Source organism: Lepisma saccharinum, chromosome 21, assembly GCF_977018435.1.
Source record: "Lepisma saccharinum chromosome 21, izLepSacc3.1, whole genome shotgun sequence".
Classification (NCBI taxonomy): domain Eukaryota; kingdom Metazoa; phylum Arthropoda; class Insecta; order Zygentoma; family Lepismatidae; genus Lepisma; species Lepisma saccharinum.
The window spans coordinates 55,406,398-55,426,354 of NC_139249.1; the positions used below are offsets into that span (position 1 = coordinate 55,406,398).

Consider the following 19,957-nt stretch of genomic DNA (forward strand, 5'->3'; position numbering starts at 1 on the left):
TAATGTTTTTTTCTTCAAAAGCACATTAATTATTTCAAATATTCTGAGTGTTTTTTTGAAAAAGGAATGTGTATTGTATTTTTTTGTTGAATTTTCATATCAAAATGTGCACAAATAAAGTAATTATAGTTCAAAACAAAAACGGTATTCCACATTTGCCGCCCTACTCTACCCTTTAAACAATTTCCCCAAACAGAATATTTTTTTAATGTATGTATTATGTAACTTAATTTTTAAAAAATGTTTCGAACAAAGAATACAAAGGATCACGAACAAAATATTTGGCTGTGTGAAGCCTCCCCCCTCCTCCAAAAAAAAAAAATCCTGGCTGTGCCACTGGTTTGGTTTTGAGTTGGTGTTTTAAGTCCACTTTATGCACAGTAAGGCTAATCGGGACTGGACCTACAGTTTAAAGTGGGATCCGAACCACTTGTGCCTCCACCGGGTATCGAACCCGGGACCCCTTGATTACAAGGCAATGACGCTACCACTGCGCCATGGAGGAGGCCCTTGGCTGTGCCACTGATTTGAAGTAAGAGAAAATATTTCTAATTTCGTCTTCCAGTTATTTAACAGAGATTCAGACTATCCTGATTTAGTTTTGAGAAACTACCACATTGATGTATATCCTGAGTCGATGACAAAAAATGGGAAGGCAGAGTATTTGCGGTAAATGTTAATTTATTTTACAACTGAGAGGGGGGGGGGGCTAGCTAACTATTGTGCGTCCGTCGCACTCTGGCATCTTCTTGACATTTTTTTTCACTAAGGGGCCCCCAATATTTTACTTGCAGGGAGCCCCAGAGAACTGCACTACGCCACTGTTGTAAATATATAATAATTTGTAGTTGAAATGCCCAACCTGACCAAGGTTTGAACCTGGGTCTTCACTTCTGGCCGGTAGCGATGAGGCTATAGCATGTATGAGGTTATTTCGTTTAACATGGGTACGTACATAATCTGTAGATAAGGGGGAAATTGGTCGAAAAGAGAAATTTTGCCCCTTGCAAAGGAAAATTGTGCCCCTAATTCGTGGCAACACTGCGAAAGCAGACGATATCAAGAGCAGGCCAACAGAAATGCTAAAATACCGAGTGAAATACCGATGCTGAAAGAAAGTACAATATGCGATAAATCAGCCTCTAATACCTAACACATTATCTGTGACCTTGTGCATCTCCATTCCTTATCTATTGCAAGAGATAACGTACAGCGTAACATTATAACGTATGCTTAGTATTCATTTATCTACAAGATGAGTGGACCCTCCTCTGTGTTAAGATTTGCCGAACTGGGCAAAAAAGTGGTTGGAATTGGGTTAAATTACAGGTAAAATCTGATTCTACGTGTACTTGATGTAATAATAACAAAAATAAATACATTCCCAGTGTTTGTCAATAGTGACAAAGGTCAAAAAGGTAGGCCAGTTTAGGCTGCTGTTATTTGTCCGTGATGTGGGCCTATATGAGCAGATATTAATTATATTTTCATACTGCGTATGTAAACAAGTTTGTTCTTTCCAATATTTGAGGGCTAGAGTCTAGTTTACGTCCTTCTTGCCCACTCCTTGCCCGTTTACGTCCTTCTTGCGCACTCCTTCTTGCCCGTTTACAAAACCGTGCTAGCAGACAGCCGGCGCTCCGGCATCCGTAGGGTAAGTAAGTTTTTGGTATAATTTAACAATACAGGGAATTTCTCCAATTTGTTTGAAATTTCGGATACTTACTAATTTGGGTCTCCTAATCACGAATCTGCACTTAAAATTTGGCGCTCACGTATAGAAATTCCTGAATTATGGCTAGCCCCACGAACCATTGGCGCGTGGTTAGGTTAGGCTAGGTTAGGTTAGGAAACATAGTTAAAAAATTTTAGGGTCGTAGTAATATCAGGAATATATATATTTCGTTCTTTAAGTATTCGAAACAGAAAATCTTGCGATAAATAATGAGCAATTGTGCATTGTCGGTTGCGATGACTGACCCTCTTATTTTGCAAGTTTGACACGTGAGCACCAAATTTTAACTTCAGATTCGTGATTAGGAGCCCTAATTTAGTGAGTATGCCAAATTTCAAACAAAATGGAGAAATTCCCGGTATTGTAAAATCGCTCCGAAATATTGTTCATGGTTTATGAAGATTACGTTGTTTATGAACGTTTTCAGTTGCATTTAGATCACGGAAATGTGTTGTTGTGAAGTAAAGTATGTCTGCTACCTTAGCGTGAAGCTAAACAGCCCGAAGACTTCGCGAAAATGAATATATCACCCAGTACGAAGTTGTACAACAACAGCTATAGTTTTACATAGTTAGGTTTGGACTTCCAATGTATTCTTTTGGTATTTTAGTGTGCATACAAACTGATTTGTAAATTTACAATACCGGAAGTTTCTCCAATTGCTTTCAATTTCGGCATACTCACTAATTTTGGCCTCGTAATCTATGAAGACTTCTTCCTTTCCGTACAACGTTCTTGCTACAACCATTGCTCAAGTGTTGTGCAATAAGCGAGACCCGTTGCATGGAGCATTGAAAATGGCATCTTGCATAAAGGTGGAAAACATGTTTGCCCCACAAACCATTCATGGTTAGGTTAGGCAAGCATAGTTAAAAAAATTAAGGGTCATCATAAACATAGTTTTGAAATGCTAATCATTGCAAAAAATAGTTGTTTTCTTCATAAATCAAGGGTGTTAACTCCGTTCACAGACCCACTTTTTCGACTTATTTTGCAATTTCCAGATGTGACTGCCAAATTTTAACTTCAGATTCGTGATTACGAGGCCAAAATTAGCTAGTATGCCGAATTTGAAAGCAATTGAAGAAACTTCCGGTATTGTAAATTCGCTCCACTGATTTTACTAATAAAAAGTGGTGAAAAGTACTTTGAGATGTTCAGGTTTTTAATTATGCAGGCCATACTTTGGGATCAAATATCTCCGTTATTTGTGTTTTCTGCATGCTGGAACCAATTTTATATTACGTAAAACATTGAATCTGTCGATAAAAAAAATCAACACAATTCTCGAAGGGGTACAGTGAGTAAACGGCCTCGGATGAGAGAAGTGGTGAGAATATGAGTGCGGAAATAAGGGTGCTGGTATTCAAAATTTGCAAGGGTACAGTCAGTCAACAGCCCTGATACAAGTTTCGAATATAATGAAACTAATTTGCACATTAGATTAGTTTATTTCATCCATGAATCACATGTTCGCATTTACATGCTGTGATATCGGACATGTCAATAAGCAATATGTATTGATGAAGGACCAGGCTCGAATGAAGACATTACCCTCCGGACAGTCACCCAACCCAGGAAGATAAATAGCTACGAGTTCTGCTATTTCAGCGGAATAACGCTGCAACGCTGGATTGCAATCATCGGGAAGAAGTAGCAAGTAATGATTGACATAAGGCAATGTCAGCAACTTCCAGCACAAAATCAAGATAGATAAAACCTCAATTCAGGAGACGAATGAGAGAGAACTGAGAGGATTTTCACCAAGGCAACACTCCGTGCAGAAGGCTCCCACTTGGATTGACCAAAGTGCCTTTTGGCTAGACCTCAGTAGCCTGCAAGCTGAAGAAGAGCCCATCGGAACTCATCCGAGAATTCAGCCAGCCACTTGGGGACCAGCCTGCCTTGTTGAGAGCACCCAATGCAGTCGTCGTCTGCCACCTCTCCCGCTCTCTCCATACACCAATCAGGGTTTACTGGGTTGCTGCCTAACTCCATCACTTCCAGTTGCTCTTTGCCTCCACCAGGCTGACTGCGACGACCCAAGCCAACTGCTGCAGCCACCATCCATTGCCAGCCAACTGCCCGAGTCCAGACACCAACGAAACCAGGGTGACTGTCCAGGGACCACGAAGGTGAGTGACCATCATCCGATCGACGATATAACCTCTCGTCTGTCCTCAAAAGCCTCCTCTTTTATTTCAAGCAACTGATCCCTGTTGTACCCGAGTCACGTCACAGTATATATAAGACAAAATGTATGTAGCATACTGGTAGACTAGGGTACTTACAATTTATTTTCCAACAGAGGCTCTCAAGATAGGAATTTTCTTTGCATTTAGCAATTAACACATAGTTTTCCTCCTACATTTTTTTGTACAGATCTGCACATGTGAAAAGCACATGCTTGAAAATCTCATAACCTGAGATGTTTATAGGCAGAAGAAGTGACTGTCTGCTGAAAGTTAAAATTATTTATACATAGTTCTTGACTCTAGTAATAGAGTTTTTATGTGTTAGCCCATGTTTGTATTGAAATTCACACATGTTTTATTCCAAGTGTAAACAATCCCAACAGTTTTGTCTAGTAACAGTTGTTTGATGAAACAAAATATTCACTCATATAATATCATCAGCAACCCAGTGTTTATTTAATATACTTTCGTATTATAGTAAGCATGTAAGGCACATGAAAAGGCCCTTAATTTCCACTTCCATGCACTGCACCATGGAAACTGCATTATTGCTGGGTCCTGAGCCTAAAGCCAGTGTAATCATCTTGAGTTTTTTTTTTTGTCTTGCCTGTGTATGTTTGTAGTTTCCCTTCATCCATCTCGTCTATTCATCATCATTGTCCTTCAATTAGTCAAAAATGGAGAAAAATAATATTAACGTAAACCAAATACAGCCCAAGTTCCGATAACATATATAAGCTATATCCTTTCATTGTTAGGTTTTGTGATTCAGGCTTAGTGGTCTTAGCATTAAAATAATGTCCTAACAGTTTTAAACACTTGATCACGTAATATATGGTCAAAAAAAACACCACCTTCAAGCCTTGCATGAAAATACAGAAATACTTGCGTCTGAGTCGATCAGAAACCAAGAATGCACAAGCTACATTTTAAATCATAATTTCTCCAGTAACTAATACTTAGTGAAGCTTTTAATCATCTAATTAATAGTTTCTCCAAGCTTTGAATGTGTTCCCACAATCATTTCTAGTATTCTAAAGCACTTTGTAATAATATTAACAACTTGAGAAAAATCATTAAACGTTCGGAACCATTGCCATCAATAAAATAGGGATTTTTGTTTATAAGTGAACAATGTGTGTGTTTGAAGTAGTTAATGGTAATTTTGCTTTTCAGGAGCCTTGTTGAAGAGAGAGGAGTTTCTATGCCAACCATACCCCTTGTTTTTCTGAAGGCCACTAGTTCTTATATTCAAGAGGGACAGTGTATCAAGGTAAAATCTCTTTTACAATTGCAATTCATTTGGTTTATATACCTGAATTTTTTCTCTCTTTTTGGCTAATTATGGTGGTAAAAGAATAAAAGACTAATTGTAGTGAAACACTGGCTGGGTTTAGAATCCAAACCTTTACTTCCACCAAGAAGATTGTATATGATGGAGTGTGTACATTTCTTACTTTAAATTACCCATCAACATGCCTTTACTGGGAATCAAACTCAAGACCTCTTGATTACAGTAAGCCCAACATATACTAACAAAATTACAGTTGTAATAAAGATTATATAAAATATCACCACCTACCCAAGAAATCAGAAGACTGGATGAAGTCAGATAAGTCAACCTGACCGAAAAGTAATATTTGAAAAGACTTGAAAATTGAGGGATGTAATATCAATGTGATTGTTTGTATTTGACGGTGATGTTAGAATTGGTACTAACATCACTGACGTTCATATTTGTAAACCTTTTTGTACAACAGAAATTTATTAGGTAAAATAATGCAGGTTTAAAAATATAGTCTGTGGTTTCAATTTTCGAATAATAGAAACAGTGATAAGCAAGTAACTTTGTTCCTTTCTGGGAAATGTTGGATGGTCTTAAATGATAGTCCTGACCAATATTGCATATTACAGTGGTGAATGAAAACATAAGTAGATTAATTTTTTCTATTGCTGAACCGATACCGATACTTGCATAATTCCAATTTTAAATAACAAAGGCTGTTATATATATATATCTGTGTGTGTGCTCTGTTGGAACGATGCATCTCAAGTTTACAGTCTTTTTTAGATCAGTGACAATCGAGCAGATGTTTCAAATATGAGAGAAATATTACTGGATAAGAAGCTAAGAGCGAGATTATCGTGTCGACGTCCCCCCATCCCCAATGTTGAAAAATGAAATCATGCCTCTTCAACCTCCTCTAAGATGTAGGGATCAATCTTTCCAAACTAACATTAAATCATCTGTGAATTCAAGAATAATTGGCGATTTACCAGTCCCAGCCGGACACGACGTCTAAAACTAACAGTAAAGCTGTAATGTAAAACCAATCTAGTCTCTTTTTTGTCCTTTAACAAAGAGACAAAGATTTGTAAACGAAATGTAAGGAGAGAATAATAATTAACCAGTCTCTTGCTTCTATATCAGGTGATTGACTTCAGTACAGTGATACTGATATTCCGACGTGACTTTGCTTTCGACATATATACTTTCGGCGAATTGCATAGTTCTATCCATTGGCATGGAGGAAACTCCAAACCCATCACTACACGTTCCAGAAAGTACCTGCCATCATCTGTCGTTCAATGAACATTATTTTCCTGCCGAGTCCCTGTGTCGAAGCACACCTGCTGAAACCCAGTTATCCAGGTCAGGACAAACAAGAGTCTAAAGTTGGAAAGGAAAAGGGGATTAGCCCAGGTATTTGAATTTCCAGCAATATGCTACGTACTATGTCTGCAACACGTCCACCATGTGGGTGATGACTGTTTTGACTGCGGAAGGTCTCTAAGGAGAGAGACTGGGACCTTATTGGGATTATTGCTACACGAGACGGCATCTGTGGGAACAAAACCTGGTAGACTTTGAAGGAACTCCTATGGGGATAATTTCATGTTACCCTTGAGGGCCTCCCCCATGGCGCAGTGGTAGCGTCATTGCCTTGTAATCGAGGGGTCCCGGGTTCGATACCCGGTAGAGGCACAAGTGGTTTGGATCCCACTTTAAACTGTAGGTCCAGTCCCGATTAGCCTTACTGTGCATAAAGTGGACTTAAAACAGCAACTCAAACCAAAACTCATGTTACCCTTGATTTGCAAGATACTTGACCGCGAGTCTTATCTGCATATGGATTCATTCTTCACGTACTTGCCATTCACGGAACTTGAGTCCATGTTCAATTAACAAATGCACAAATACGTATTTTTCAGTTTTTTTTCAAAGCCAAAGGTAAGTTGGAAAGGTGAATGAACCTTTGAAAAAGAACAAATTTTGGTTTAGGCCATGCTTCTAGCGACTCAAAGACAATGGTATCAGCTAGTATCGGTGCAAAAATAACAACCAATACTTTCCGATATCGGCTCAGCCCTAATTTTTTCTTATTTATTCCAAGTTGGTGTCGATGCAGGAAAAAGCTCAGTGCGTGTTATGGCTTGCCGAGTTAAAATCTTGTGTTTTGGTGCGGAAAAGGTTCCAAACAATATTTGGAAAAACATCTCCAACGGAGACAAGTATGCAGAGATGGTATGAAAAGTTTAAGGCTACGGGAAGCATAGCAAATTTGCCACATAGTAGGAGGCCAAGAACTAGTGCCGATGTGATGGATGCAGTGCAGGGGAGCTTGCAATGGAGTCCAACGTAATTTCTTATACGATGATCCTTGGAACTGGAAGTGGCAAGGTCTACGTTACACAGTATCTTACGCAGGAAAGTGAAAGTGATGCCCTTCAGTCTCTCATTCTTTTCTCTGATGAGGCCACATTCCTTGTTTCTGGAAAAGTGAATAGACACAATTGCCGAATTGGGGTGGGGGTGGGGGAGGGATCCACACGAGTTTCACACATTTAAGCGGGATAGCCCCAAAGTCAATGTGTGGTGCGCAGTTTCCATGGACCACCTCATTGGTCCATTTTTCTTCGAGGAAGGCATGGTGAACTGTACCAGATACCTCAGCATGTTACAGATATTCCTTGTCTCGGAACTTCAGAGGTTAGGCATCATTAATGAGGTCCACTTCAAGCAAGATAGTGCGCCCCCACACTTTGCCCTTCAAATTTGTGAGTTTCTCACTGGTTAATTTGGGGAGAGATGGATTGGCTGCAGAGGACCTGCACCTTGGCCCGCAATGTCACCTTGCGATTACTGGCTGTGTGGACATGTCAAGACCCAGGTGTATGCACAGAAGCCAACAGATCTTGACGACCTGAAGTTCAAGATATGTGATGTGATTTACAACATTCAGATGAGCACCATCAAAACACAATTCTCAGATTCAAACGAAGATTGCAAGAGTGTTTGGACGTGAATGGTGCCCAGCTGGAGATCTGGCGATGAACGAAACTGCATCAAACATTTATTTTAAAGTTTCCTCTGTGTAACAGACAATATTTCGTAGTAATGAACCCATTGCTTTAAAAGTTAGGTTTTTAGAATCCTGCGGGACACACTGGTGATGCATGGAGTGAATGTTCATTGTCTTCCCCATCAAAAATCTACTTTGTAAGTCTTGACAGAGACAGTCAGACATGCACAGACACACTAGAAAAAGTCAATAAAGCAGTATTAGGAATGAAAATAATCTGCTGGTTCTGCAACATAACATGCCAAATGGTGGACTTTCAATCTCGTCATCGAAGTTTCCAGCTTTGAATCCTGTCCTGGGCATGCATGTTCTTTGCGAGTGTCCCTCATCAATTTCATCTAATCATCACTTGTTATCGTGCTGCAGAATTGCACTGTAAAATACAAATACGAAAACATGATGTAATTTTTTAAACTGACTCTTGGTTGTGTTATTTAGTGCAAAAAATGTTTAATTTCCTCACTTAATGTAGCATTTTTTAATATATTTCAGTAATACGAGGTTTATTCGGAAAGTAAGTACCGAAAGGGTGTAAAAATAAAGTAAAATAGTTTCGTACCTTTTTTTATTTGCATTGCATTCTACAAACCTTAAACTACTTTTCTACGTAGTTTACACCATTGTTCAAGCATGTGTTGTAGCGTGGCAATAGTTTTTGTATCCCATCATCATAGAACTTTCCCGCCTGTGATGAAAGCCATCCATGCACTGCTGCTTTCTGTCCTAGAACACAGTGCACATGATCTTGCAGGTTGAAATTGACTGCTTGAATTTCTTCTTGACTGGCGAAGCTGTATGCCTCCATTCCATGGACTGCTGCTTTGATTCAGTAGTCATGTGGGACACCCGTGTCTCATCACCAGTAAAAACATGGCTCAAAAACTTGTCACCTTCCTCTGCATATCGCGACAAAAACGTTAGTGCACTGGCAGACATTTTATTTTTGTGTTCCTCTGTCAGGTTCTTCGGCACCCACATTGAGCACAATTTTCGATATTCCAGGCCATCTGTCACTATTTCGTAGAGGACTGTTCTGGAAATTTGTGGAAATTACATTGAAAGCGACAATATTGTGAAGAGTCTGTCTGTTTTCACAAATTTCCACGTCGACCGCACGCACCAAATCCTTGGTTACAACAGATGGCCGACCGCTCCTTGGTTCATCGTGAACTGTCTCAGAACCTTCTTTAAACATTCAGACCCATTTCCTCACCATCCCTTCACTCATTGCACCCTCTCCATAGACCTCACACAGTTGACGATGTGAGGAAACTAATCACAGACCAGACTTAACAGTCGGCGGGCCAATTGATTTTCTTGAACATTTCAAACCTTCAGAAAATTATGAAGAAAAAACATGACCTGCTCCCACGCGTGCCTGTGACTTACTAACGGATGAAGGACATCAGCGACATCCATGTAAGCCGGGCTTACACTTTATTAGTTCTAGTAAAATGTATGTAATTATATGGCAAAATTAGTAAAAACTTAAAAGTTCAACTTGGCCCAATACCAGTCTTCGAGATCCTGTTTGTTAGATTGCAACACTTCAGCACCAGGGGACACATGGGAACTCCCGCCTTTTGCTTGCGGAAAGTTGTAAGCTGTCTGAATGTTGCCTTACAAATTTCTGACCGCGAAGGAGAAGATGGATGGAGAAGAGCAAGGAATATAGGGAGAAGAGGGGGCCAAACCCTAGGTTTGTAAACCTACGGCCACAGGCTTACAGCAGCATTGCAAACCTCATGTTTAGAAAAAGTTTTGTTCATGGACGTCCGCAGTATTTCTCTCCACCAGGGAGGATTAAGCAAAGTATTTTTTTTTTCAGGGGTTGGGGTAAACTAGGTGTATTTCCCTTCTCAAAATATACTAATTCAATTTGAAGTTAACATTTTTTCTGCAACGCCCTTACAATGATTAACAATTTGATGTGACTGAAATGAAATTGTATTTGTGAAAATGGTTGACATTCATTTTTCAGGAAGTGTCTTCTTGCCTTGCCCCTTCTGGACATCCATAGTGTTGTTTAAACTCCGAAATTATGCTACATACTACTAAATTGTTCTGTGATTTTCATATTATTAATATTAATTTATAACAAAAATATAAATATAAATTCGAATGGTTGAGCCAACGGCATGGGTTCGACGTTATACGTGAAAAGTTTGAGAAACTTCAACCACAACGAAAAGTGGCTCTCTTGTTTTATTTATATCCCCAACTTACAAACGACTTTTTAAACTTGTGCGAAATTTAGCACCATTATGCTTGGGTTGGCTTGACTGAATACGCGCCAGCGAGACACAGGTCCTGCAAAAGGAGGGGCTCCAGCGTTGTCAGGTATGAATGGTTGACTGCAAAGGAAATTTGAGCCGGCGGTGCTTCAAGGAGGTTTTTTTTTCCAGGAAAAGGGAATTCTGAAGCAAAAATCGAACAGGAAGGGGAAAAATGGAGAAACCTAAAAATGAGCGGGATACGGGAAAACTAGATACGCATTGATGTGCTAAATTCTTGTTTTTCGCTTGCAGGAGAGCATAAGCATCAGAAATATTAAGATCTCTACTTTCCGTTTATGTATGAACTCAGCTAGTAATAATTGAGCTAAAAAGTACAAAAATAAATAAATGTTAATGAAAGCTTAAGATTGAACCAATTTTACAAATCTCATGTCAAATGTGAACAAAATATTATTAATTACGTAGTCCGTGATTCAAACACTCTTCGAACAGCATTAGAAAAGCCTGTTTATGATCTTTTAGGTGCTAGATTTGCTTTTACAGTATCCTAAGAAAGCAATTACATGTCCTTTGATAGATATTTCTGGATATGTCCATACAATTAGTGAGCATTTCTATTATAATTAATATTGTATTTTTTTTTTTTTTTTTACTAAATGTAGGGAATTTTGTTATATCCGAAAGGGATATTCCCCTCACAATCCGAAAGATCACTGCTGACCAATTTTGGATCTGGTTTCTTTTTGTTTCCCCGTTCTTGTTGTCGAGGTATTGCTTTTGCGAATTCCATCTATTGAAAGCGGACTGTCGCCCCTGTGCTGTTGTGTGATAGTGAAGTGCACTATGGAATAAAACATGTGTGATTGTGCGGTGAGGTGGAGAACTTGGTGCAGACGCCGTTATCCAGCAAGGATTTTGCTGCAAGAAGAAACTTGTGGATGTAGGTAGGCCCACCCCTTCCTTCTCCAGCAGGCATAGTAACAGAAACGAAAAATAAAGTGCGCCGATTTTGTGATTCAGGGTACGAAGCTGATACTTGGTTATGCTGTTGTAAAAAGTATTCTGCACTTTTCTGTTTCCTTCTGTTTTCGTTTCTTTATTATTATTATTATTATTATTATTATTGTTATTCATTTTATCTAACTTTGCATATTTTTTATCGTTACATTACTCATTGCAATAGGAATAAGACTGACTTAATTATCAGTTGAAATGTAGGAGATACACAGCCTAGCAAAGAAAACACCAATCCCAGGGATTTATCCAGAATTTTTAATTTGGTGAAACATTCCAGGGAAGTGTTGTGAAAAAAATGGGGGGGGGGGTCAATGTGTGTGGATAAATCACTAACCATGTCAGCCCAAAAATAAGCACAACGGGAAATAACCTTCATCATGATAGGCTTACACTGTTGGAAAGGTCATGCTCCCCCACTGGCGACAACACACGCAGTCACGACTGCAGCGCTATAGCGGCAATATTTACTTTACGAATACGACTCATATGAATAGCATACTAAAATAAAATATCAATTTGACAACAGTTAATAAACAAGTATGCTTCAGCAATATTTGATAAACTAATTATGATCAGGATGAAAGATGAAGTAATAAAATGGATGATTGGTCAAACCGAATATATTACACCCACAGCTTGAACTTGGAACATTTGGCTTCTTAGCGTGCTATACTTACTGGAGACTGGCAAATAAATCAACAGTGTTATGACGTAATTTACGTAGCAGGAAAATAAAGTAAATGCAAAAATGTTCATTGTGCAAAGACATGAAGAAGTTCATAAGGCAAATAAGTTTTACAAAATTATTTTAACAAGGGATAATTTTTGAATGAATACACTGCTCGCCATTAAAATTGCAACACCCAGAAGGAAATGAGATAGAAACACGAAACTTGGCAAATATGTAGTTCATAATAAGATAAGAAAATGATTACAGTTAGAGCTCGGTGGTGTGACATGTGACACGTAGAACATGGTTGCATAACCCCAAGGAGCTAGTAGCGTGTACAGCCTCCACGGGCGGCAATAACTGCTGCAACACGGCGAGGCATGGACAGAATGAGTCTATCGATGTTTGCTTGTGGTATGGCGTCCCAAGCAGCTTCCACACGGTGCCAGAGGTCTTCAACATTACGTGCCAGAAACCTGAGTTGTGCCAGCCGGCGACCCACCATGGACCAGACATGTTCAATTGGCGACATATCCGGTGAACGTGCTGGCCAAGGAAGCAGGGGCACATGGTTAGCTTCCATAAATGCGAGGACATTCCTTGCAACATGTGGGTGCACGTTATCCTGTTGAAAAGTGGCATTATGCAGTGCATGGATTAATGGGACAGCAACAGGGGTGAGAACCTGTGTGATGTACCGTTGGCTGTTCAATGTCCCTTGAATGTGTACGAGACGCGAACGAACACCTATGGCGATGGCACCCCATACCATGATACCCAATGAAGGCCCTGTGTGATGATGCATGATGCAGGCATCATGAAACCTAGTGCCACGGTGCTGCCACATGCGTGTATGTCCATCATGATGTTGTATACAGAAGCGGGATTCATCAGAGAACACTACAGCATTCCACTCCACCATCCATGCACGACGGTCTTGGCACCATCTCAGATGCAAATGCCTATGCTCTAGCGTCAGAGGAATCCGCAACAGTGGGCGCCAGGAAAAAAATCCCCGGTTCGCCAAACGACGAAGCACGGTTCGTGGGGACACTGGACGTTGTAAAACATCCCGTACTTCATGCGCAATCCTCGCTGACGTGGCCGTTCTGTCTGTAAGGGCCATGCATATCAGACGTCTGTCCTCTCGTTCCGTCGTCCAACGGGGACGTTGTGAACCTCTACGTCGCTCTACAGTGCCTTCCTGGACCCACTGGTTCCATACACGGATCACTGTGGATGCATTCCGTCCTACATGGGCACCGATCTCACGGTAGGATAATTTGCATTCACGGTATGCAACAATTCGGCCGTGATCGAACTGGGAAACCTGCTGGAATCGCTGCCGTATTCGACGACGTGGCATTGCTGACTGATTTTAACACACTACACTCACGACCATGCACTTTCACTGCTCTTCTGCACCTATCTGACCTGCTACAGGTACCACTTACCAGATGGCGTGGCAGGCGCACATGATGCATGACAGCCTTGAACACTTAATCATTTCCTTCTGCACCTCTCCTCTACACACTGTGCACATTTCGTCCGATTCCGATTACTCCTTCTGGGTGTTGCATTTTTAATGGCGAGCAGTTTATTTGCAGATGGGAAACACCATGTATACCATATTCACTCATGTATAATGCACACTTTTTTTCAAAATGTTTGCCACCAAAAACTTTGGTGCGTATTATGCACGGAATAATTCAGACATCCACCTTCAAAATCACTCATGTTTTCACTATGTCACTGCGTATAATATGTGTATATCAACAGGTGCAAACACAAATTACTAGGTTGGAATTCTTTAGTAATAATAATTAAGAAAAAAAAACTATAAAGTGAAATGGCCATTTTCCATGATTTTTCACTTTGTAACAGAATGGTTTGCAACACTTTGTCATTCTAGCAGGATTCGAGCAATCACTTCATGTGGGGGGAAAGAGGGGAAGATGGCATGGCTCATTTTGTACACAAGATGATATTTCCCTCTTGGTCCACATAGCAACAGGTGACCCATTGAATAGATAGGATGTCATTCGCTCTTGATTGGCATAGCAACAGCTTTACAACATATAACTAAGAAATCCATTTCTTGTGCTGCACATTTTGCTTGTCCCCATCAAAAACCAGGATGTGCATTATACATGCACAAATACGGTATTTCACTGTACTATTTTTACATTTTAATTACATTATAATTTACTCTTCACTTTCTTCATCCAGAGTTTATTTTTATTTTTAACCAAGGTATTACATCTTTAAGTACCTACGTTTCCAAGGCAGGCTGATTCTGCCTCCGTCCTCAGGGTGGTGTGTAAATCTAATGAATCATTGTTCAGTCCCTGGACACGTGATGTGTTTGGGGATGGCTCTAATAGGCGTGTAAAATCAGCTGCCTTGGTGGCCAAGGCTCCACCTCATCTGCGGGCCATAAAGATCTATTGTAAGTGAAGGTGCCAGGTAGGATTATTATCAGTGGCCCGGGCACTATTTCATCTGGTGGTCACATCAAGACCTGTAAAATGCCGGGGGGGGGGATTATATTGCTGTGGCCCATTCTCCACCTTGTCAAAAGGTTATGCGTTGATAATGTTAGTAATCAACCAGAAAAAATACAATTAATCTGTATCTTTACAGATACATCTCCAACCCTGCTTTGGACAGTCAGAATACAAACGAGGATCAGTGTAGCACACACACTGGGAAAACTGCATGCCCACAACCATTCAGGGTCTGACGGTTGCACGTAAGTGGCACTGAAGGAGATTAATTTCAACTAAGAATCAGCCTCCGAAATGTAGGTGCATAAAGATTTAATACAGTGGTTAAAAGTTCAAGAAACTCAAGATGAATGAATCACCACTGATCAGCTACAAAGAAGAATCCTCGCTTTTTTTTGGTAGTTTTTTCTTTTGCTGCCTTTATGTTGTCGTTGTTATGTTCCTTGTAAGGATAGAAGAGCTCTGTAAAAAGTAACCTCATATTCTTTTTTTTCAGCTTCCACCTGGAAGTGAAGTAGCTCATGAAATTGAGTTGGGTCTCATAATTGGACAGAAATGCAAGAAAATTTCAGAATCAGATGCTATGAAGTATATTGCTGGATACTGTCTTGCACTTGATATGACAGACCAGAAAGAAGTGGTAAGTGTTAATGTTTTGATTAATATCTTTGTTAAGCATGTGCTTTGTTGCATTTGTGGCTATTAGGGACAGGCAGTAGTGTTCGGTACACAGATACAGATCCCATAGGTAAGCTACCCCTGTGCATTGCAACATGCCATGAAGGTACCGTAGGGTGCGAATGTCGGGCTCCACATATTCATGATCTCAGCATTTTTGTTGGAGTGTAAGGGGTGACCCTTCCATGTAGTACACCCTGGACTGCATTTTGCAGACTAACGAGGCTCTGGCATATGGACCTATGGCCAGTATAATTCTCTGTAGGATTGTGTGTGTTTTGTCTTGTGTTTGTCCTTATGTGTGCTGAGTGCCCCTTTACAGCCTCAGCTTTTAATCCAGGTAAGGATATTTTAGTCCTCCGACATTATAATTATGTTATATTAGTTATATTTTAAGACTTGACCCTGTAAGGTGATGAGTGCAAAATAGCCTAAGTGCTGACGTGCCAAAAATTTCAAATTCAATCAATCAGTATTTTTGTTGTGGTGATGTGATTGCCATCATTCTCCAGCTGCCTGTATCCCCTCGTGTACTCATTTATCAGAGGCTGGGTAAAAAGCTAAAGGCACTTTATACAGGAACATTACCTGAAAAATCATCTGAGATGACATAAACCAGGAATTGAACTCTGGGATTCCGTATGGCAGTCAGATGCCCTGACTGGACCACCAAGAGCCTGTAGATCCCAAAGATCCTTTCACCAAGATGACCTGGAAATTTTGAATGAATGAGCAGAAAAATGAAAATAGAAATAGAGAGAAATGAAACAGTTTTGTCAGGCAGTTACAAATATCTGGAATTTGTAAACAAATGAGGCATAGGATTCTTGCAAATCACGTATTCATTGTGAACAAGAAATCTACACTACACAATAAACGAGCTGGGCTGATGTACATCGGTAAGCATGGGCATCACCAGAAATTTTTGTAGGGGTCAGGCTATTGATAGAAGTTGAATATGGAAATAATAATAATAATAATGATTTTTATTATACAATCGTATCTAGTATAAACTGATAGAAATAAATCAATTTTATTCCTAATTTGTTATTATTTATTTGTATTATTATTGTTACTCAATCCACCAGATAAATGAATAACTAGCATACTAACTATTTTTCATTATTTTTTAACATTTCATAACAGTCATTGTACTGAAATGCATATTCTGTACCTATCATTTATGCACAAAAGTATCAGGGGAAATTTTTGGACTTCTGAAAACTGCTGAATTGCATATTCTTTGAATTAAATGGTAGACCATGGTAATATAACCTGGTACCTGTATTTTACGTCAAATTTTCATGATCTAACACAGTTTTTACTTTGGTATTTCTGTTTGAATGCTAACTAGATGAACTTTAGTTCCTTTATTAATAATAAAAATAATAAGCTTTCTTCTTTTTTTATAACTTGAAATGAAGGATACCAGTTTCCAAAGGGTCGAAGGACCGGTTTGACCCCCCCTCCTGATGCCCACGTGGGTATGGGTGGAGAGGGGACATGTCAGATTTGTTGGGTTAATGAATAACATTGCAGTTTTTATGCTGAGAATTTTATTAGACCATCTTGTTCAGGCAATCACAAGTGCTGAACAAAAATCTAGATAACAAAACAGTTGAACATTGATAACCATTTAGCTTCACCCTTGAATCTGATAAACACTTTTTATAAACTTTAGGCTAAAAGATTAAAAATCGGCAACTTACGTGTAAGAGTATGAGATTTTTCGTACTACGTTTCGGAGGTTACACTACCTCCTTCTTCAGGTTGAAACGATGTTATTCAGACACCTGACATGGTGCCTCGTCGTGAAAGTGAAGGTTAAGGATTTAGGTTAAAAAGTTGCTTGAAGGACACTTTCTAAAAAAGAATATAAATTACACATCTAAAACCGCGCAATACTATAAAAAACAAAAGAACGTCCAAGGCTGAAGTCGGCGAACTGCCGACCAGTGCTCGGGGTAGGCGAATGCACGGTGTCAGCCCGTACCTGGGGAAAGAAAACTTCCCCTCCTCAATCCTTCCAAACTGGGGCTCGGGAGTCACCAATCCAAGGAGAAGTCGACCTCCACCTCGGCGGCTTTCCTAACCTCAGGAGTAACACGGAAGCCCATCTCGTCCCTATTCACTGCGGCTTTATCCCATTTTTTAAAGAAATTAACCCAGCCGTCTTCTAAATTCCCATCGTCCCTATTAAGTTTGTTCCAATTTTTCGCGCATATATAGGCAGCTTCATATACGTTTCTGTCCAATTTATTGTTAACCTCCCTAATAACTTCCCTTTTAGCAATCTTATGTCGGTTAACCAATATGTGTTCAGATAATCCTGTTTTGGGTATGCCCTCCTTTACGTCCTTATCATGCTCTCCCCACCTAACTTGCATACTTCTCCCGGTTTGTCCCACATATTCCTTTCCGCATTCACACACTATCCTGTACACTCCCTTCCGCTCTTCAGGGTTATTGCGCCTATCCCCCCTCCCTTTCTTATAGGACGTAAAGTGCTTTTCAATACTCCGGGGCGCTCTTACCCCACATTTTATTCCGTAACCCCTCACGGACTTTTCAATTTTCTCTGAGACCCCCTTAAAATACGGGATCCCGACAAAATATGTGTTCTTTTCACCGTTTCCTATCTCAGTTTTTTCCTCCTCTTTGTCATTTTGCGATGTTTCTTGTCTAACAATCCTTTTGGCTTTCCTAGCTACTTTTTCCAGGTCGCGGATAGTATACCCATTCTTTACCCCCACCTTCCTTATCCATTCCCCTTCTTTCTCTTTCTCTTTTTCGTCATTGCACAGTCTTTCGGCGCGAATGAAAAAGTTAAGAAAAACATTTAATTTAGTCCTATTCGAATGTTGGGATCTCTTATGGAGGTACAGCTCTCCAGCTAACGGTTTATGGAAGACCCCGGTTACGATCCGTTGTCCGGTTTTAGTAAGGCACAAGTCAAGAAAGTGGATCTTTCCGTTGGCCATATCTTCCCTAGTAAACCCAATCCTGGGGTCCTGCTTCCCCAATTGGTCGAAAATGCTGTCAAGTTTGATTTCATTCCCTATGATGAGGATGTCATCTACGTATCTCCCATAATATTTTACCTCCCCCCTCCCCCCTACATGCTCCATAGCGGCTTTTTCGACGTAGTGCATGAAGATGTTGGCCACAAGGCCAGAGATGGGATTGCCCATGGCCAACCCTTCTTTTTGTCGGAAGATTTTATCGTTAACGTAGAAGTAATTGTACCCCGTAATGAGAAAAAACCACCGGACATACTCCCAGGCGACCAAGATTTCAACGTTTTGGTCAATCAGCCATCTATACAAACAATCCCCAGCTTTGTCCCGGGGGACACTGGGGTACAGATTAATAACGTCGAAACTACAGATTACGTCCCGTTCTCCTATGGTGAGTTTCTCAATAGTTTCTTTGACCATAAGAGAGTTTTTGACGCTATACGGAGTGTCCATATTCATTTTTCCCATCCTCTTAATCATTTCTTTAGCTAAACCATATCCTGGATGTGCATACATGGGGATGATGGGTCTGAGGGGTATCCCCTCCTTATGGGTCTTAGGTATCCCAAAGGCCGTAGGAATATTCCCTTCCTTAACCCCCTTAAGTAATTTCTTTTTTTCCGCGCTTCCCAAGGTAAAACTGGTTTCAATGCCTTTTCTGATTTCTCGTTTGATTTTATTAATGGGGTTAACTTTGATTTCTTCGTAGTCATTACTTCTAAAGCTATCTTCCAACTTACTATGGTATTCCTCTTTCCCGATAATAACCATCTTGTTTTCCTTATCCGATCTAACCAAATACACGTCACTTTGTTTAACCCATTTTTTCACATTACGAAGACTCCCCCTAAGCTTACTTTCCGTTTTCCCCTTTGGTGCCCTATGATTGGTAACGGGTGGGCCTTGTTCCCTTATACTTAGGTGCATTTGTTCATCTATAATGTCACGAATTTTTACCCTGACATTGGATTTATCTTCTTTTTCGTCTAATTTTCCCACTATTTTCTCCGCCGCAATGACGAATTCCTCTTTTTCGAAGTTTTCATCCCTAATGGCAAACTTAGGGGGGAGGGGGGAGGTAAAATATTATGGGAGATACGTAGATGACATCCTCATCATAGGGAATGAAATCAAACTTGACAGCATTTTCGACCAATTGGGGAAGCAGGACCCCAGGATTGGGTTTACTAGGGAAGATATGGCCAACGGAAAGATCCACTTTCTTGACTTGTGCCTTACTAAAACCGGACAACGGATCGTAACCGGGGTCTTCCATAAACCGTTAGCTGGAGAGCTGTACCTCCATAAGAGATCCCAACATTCGAATAGGACTAAATTAAATGTTTTTCTTAACTTTTTCATTCGCGCCGAAAGACTGTGCAATGACGAAAAAGAGAAAGAGAAAGAAGGGGAATGGATAAGGAAGGTGGGGGTAAAGAATGGGTATACTATCCGCGACCTGGAAAAAGTAGCTAGGAAAGCCAAAAGGATTGTTAGACAAGAAACATCGCAAAATGACAAAGAGGAGGAAAAAACT

General features: G+C 40.1%; 1 protein-coding gene across 1 annotated transcript in view; it reads left to right on the plus strand.

Moving 5' to 3' along the window:
* The first annotated feature begins 1,060 nt into the window (after positions 1-1,060).
* The window catches only part of LOC146004282 (oxaloacetate tautomerase FAHD1, mitochondrial), a 36,651-nt gene continuing 17,754 nt past the window's right edge, over positions 1,061-19,957 (plus strand). Inside the window, exons 1-3 of the mRNA XM_083142988.1 lie at positions 1,061-1,329; positions 5,107-5,203; positions 15,222-15,365. Of these exons, the coding sequence (XP_082999114.1) occupies positions 1,256-1,329; positions 5,107-5,203; positions 15,222-15,365 (315 nt within the window). The 5' untranslated portion in view covers positions 1,061-1,255. The remainder of the gene's footprint in view (positions 1,330-5,106; positions 5,204-15,221; positions 15,366-19,957) is intronic.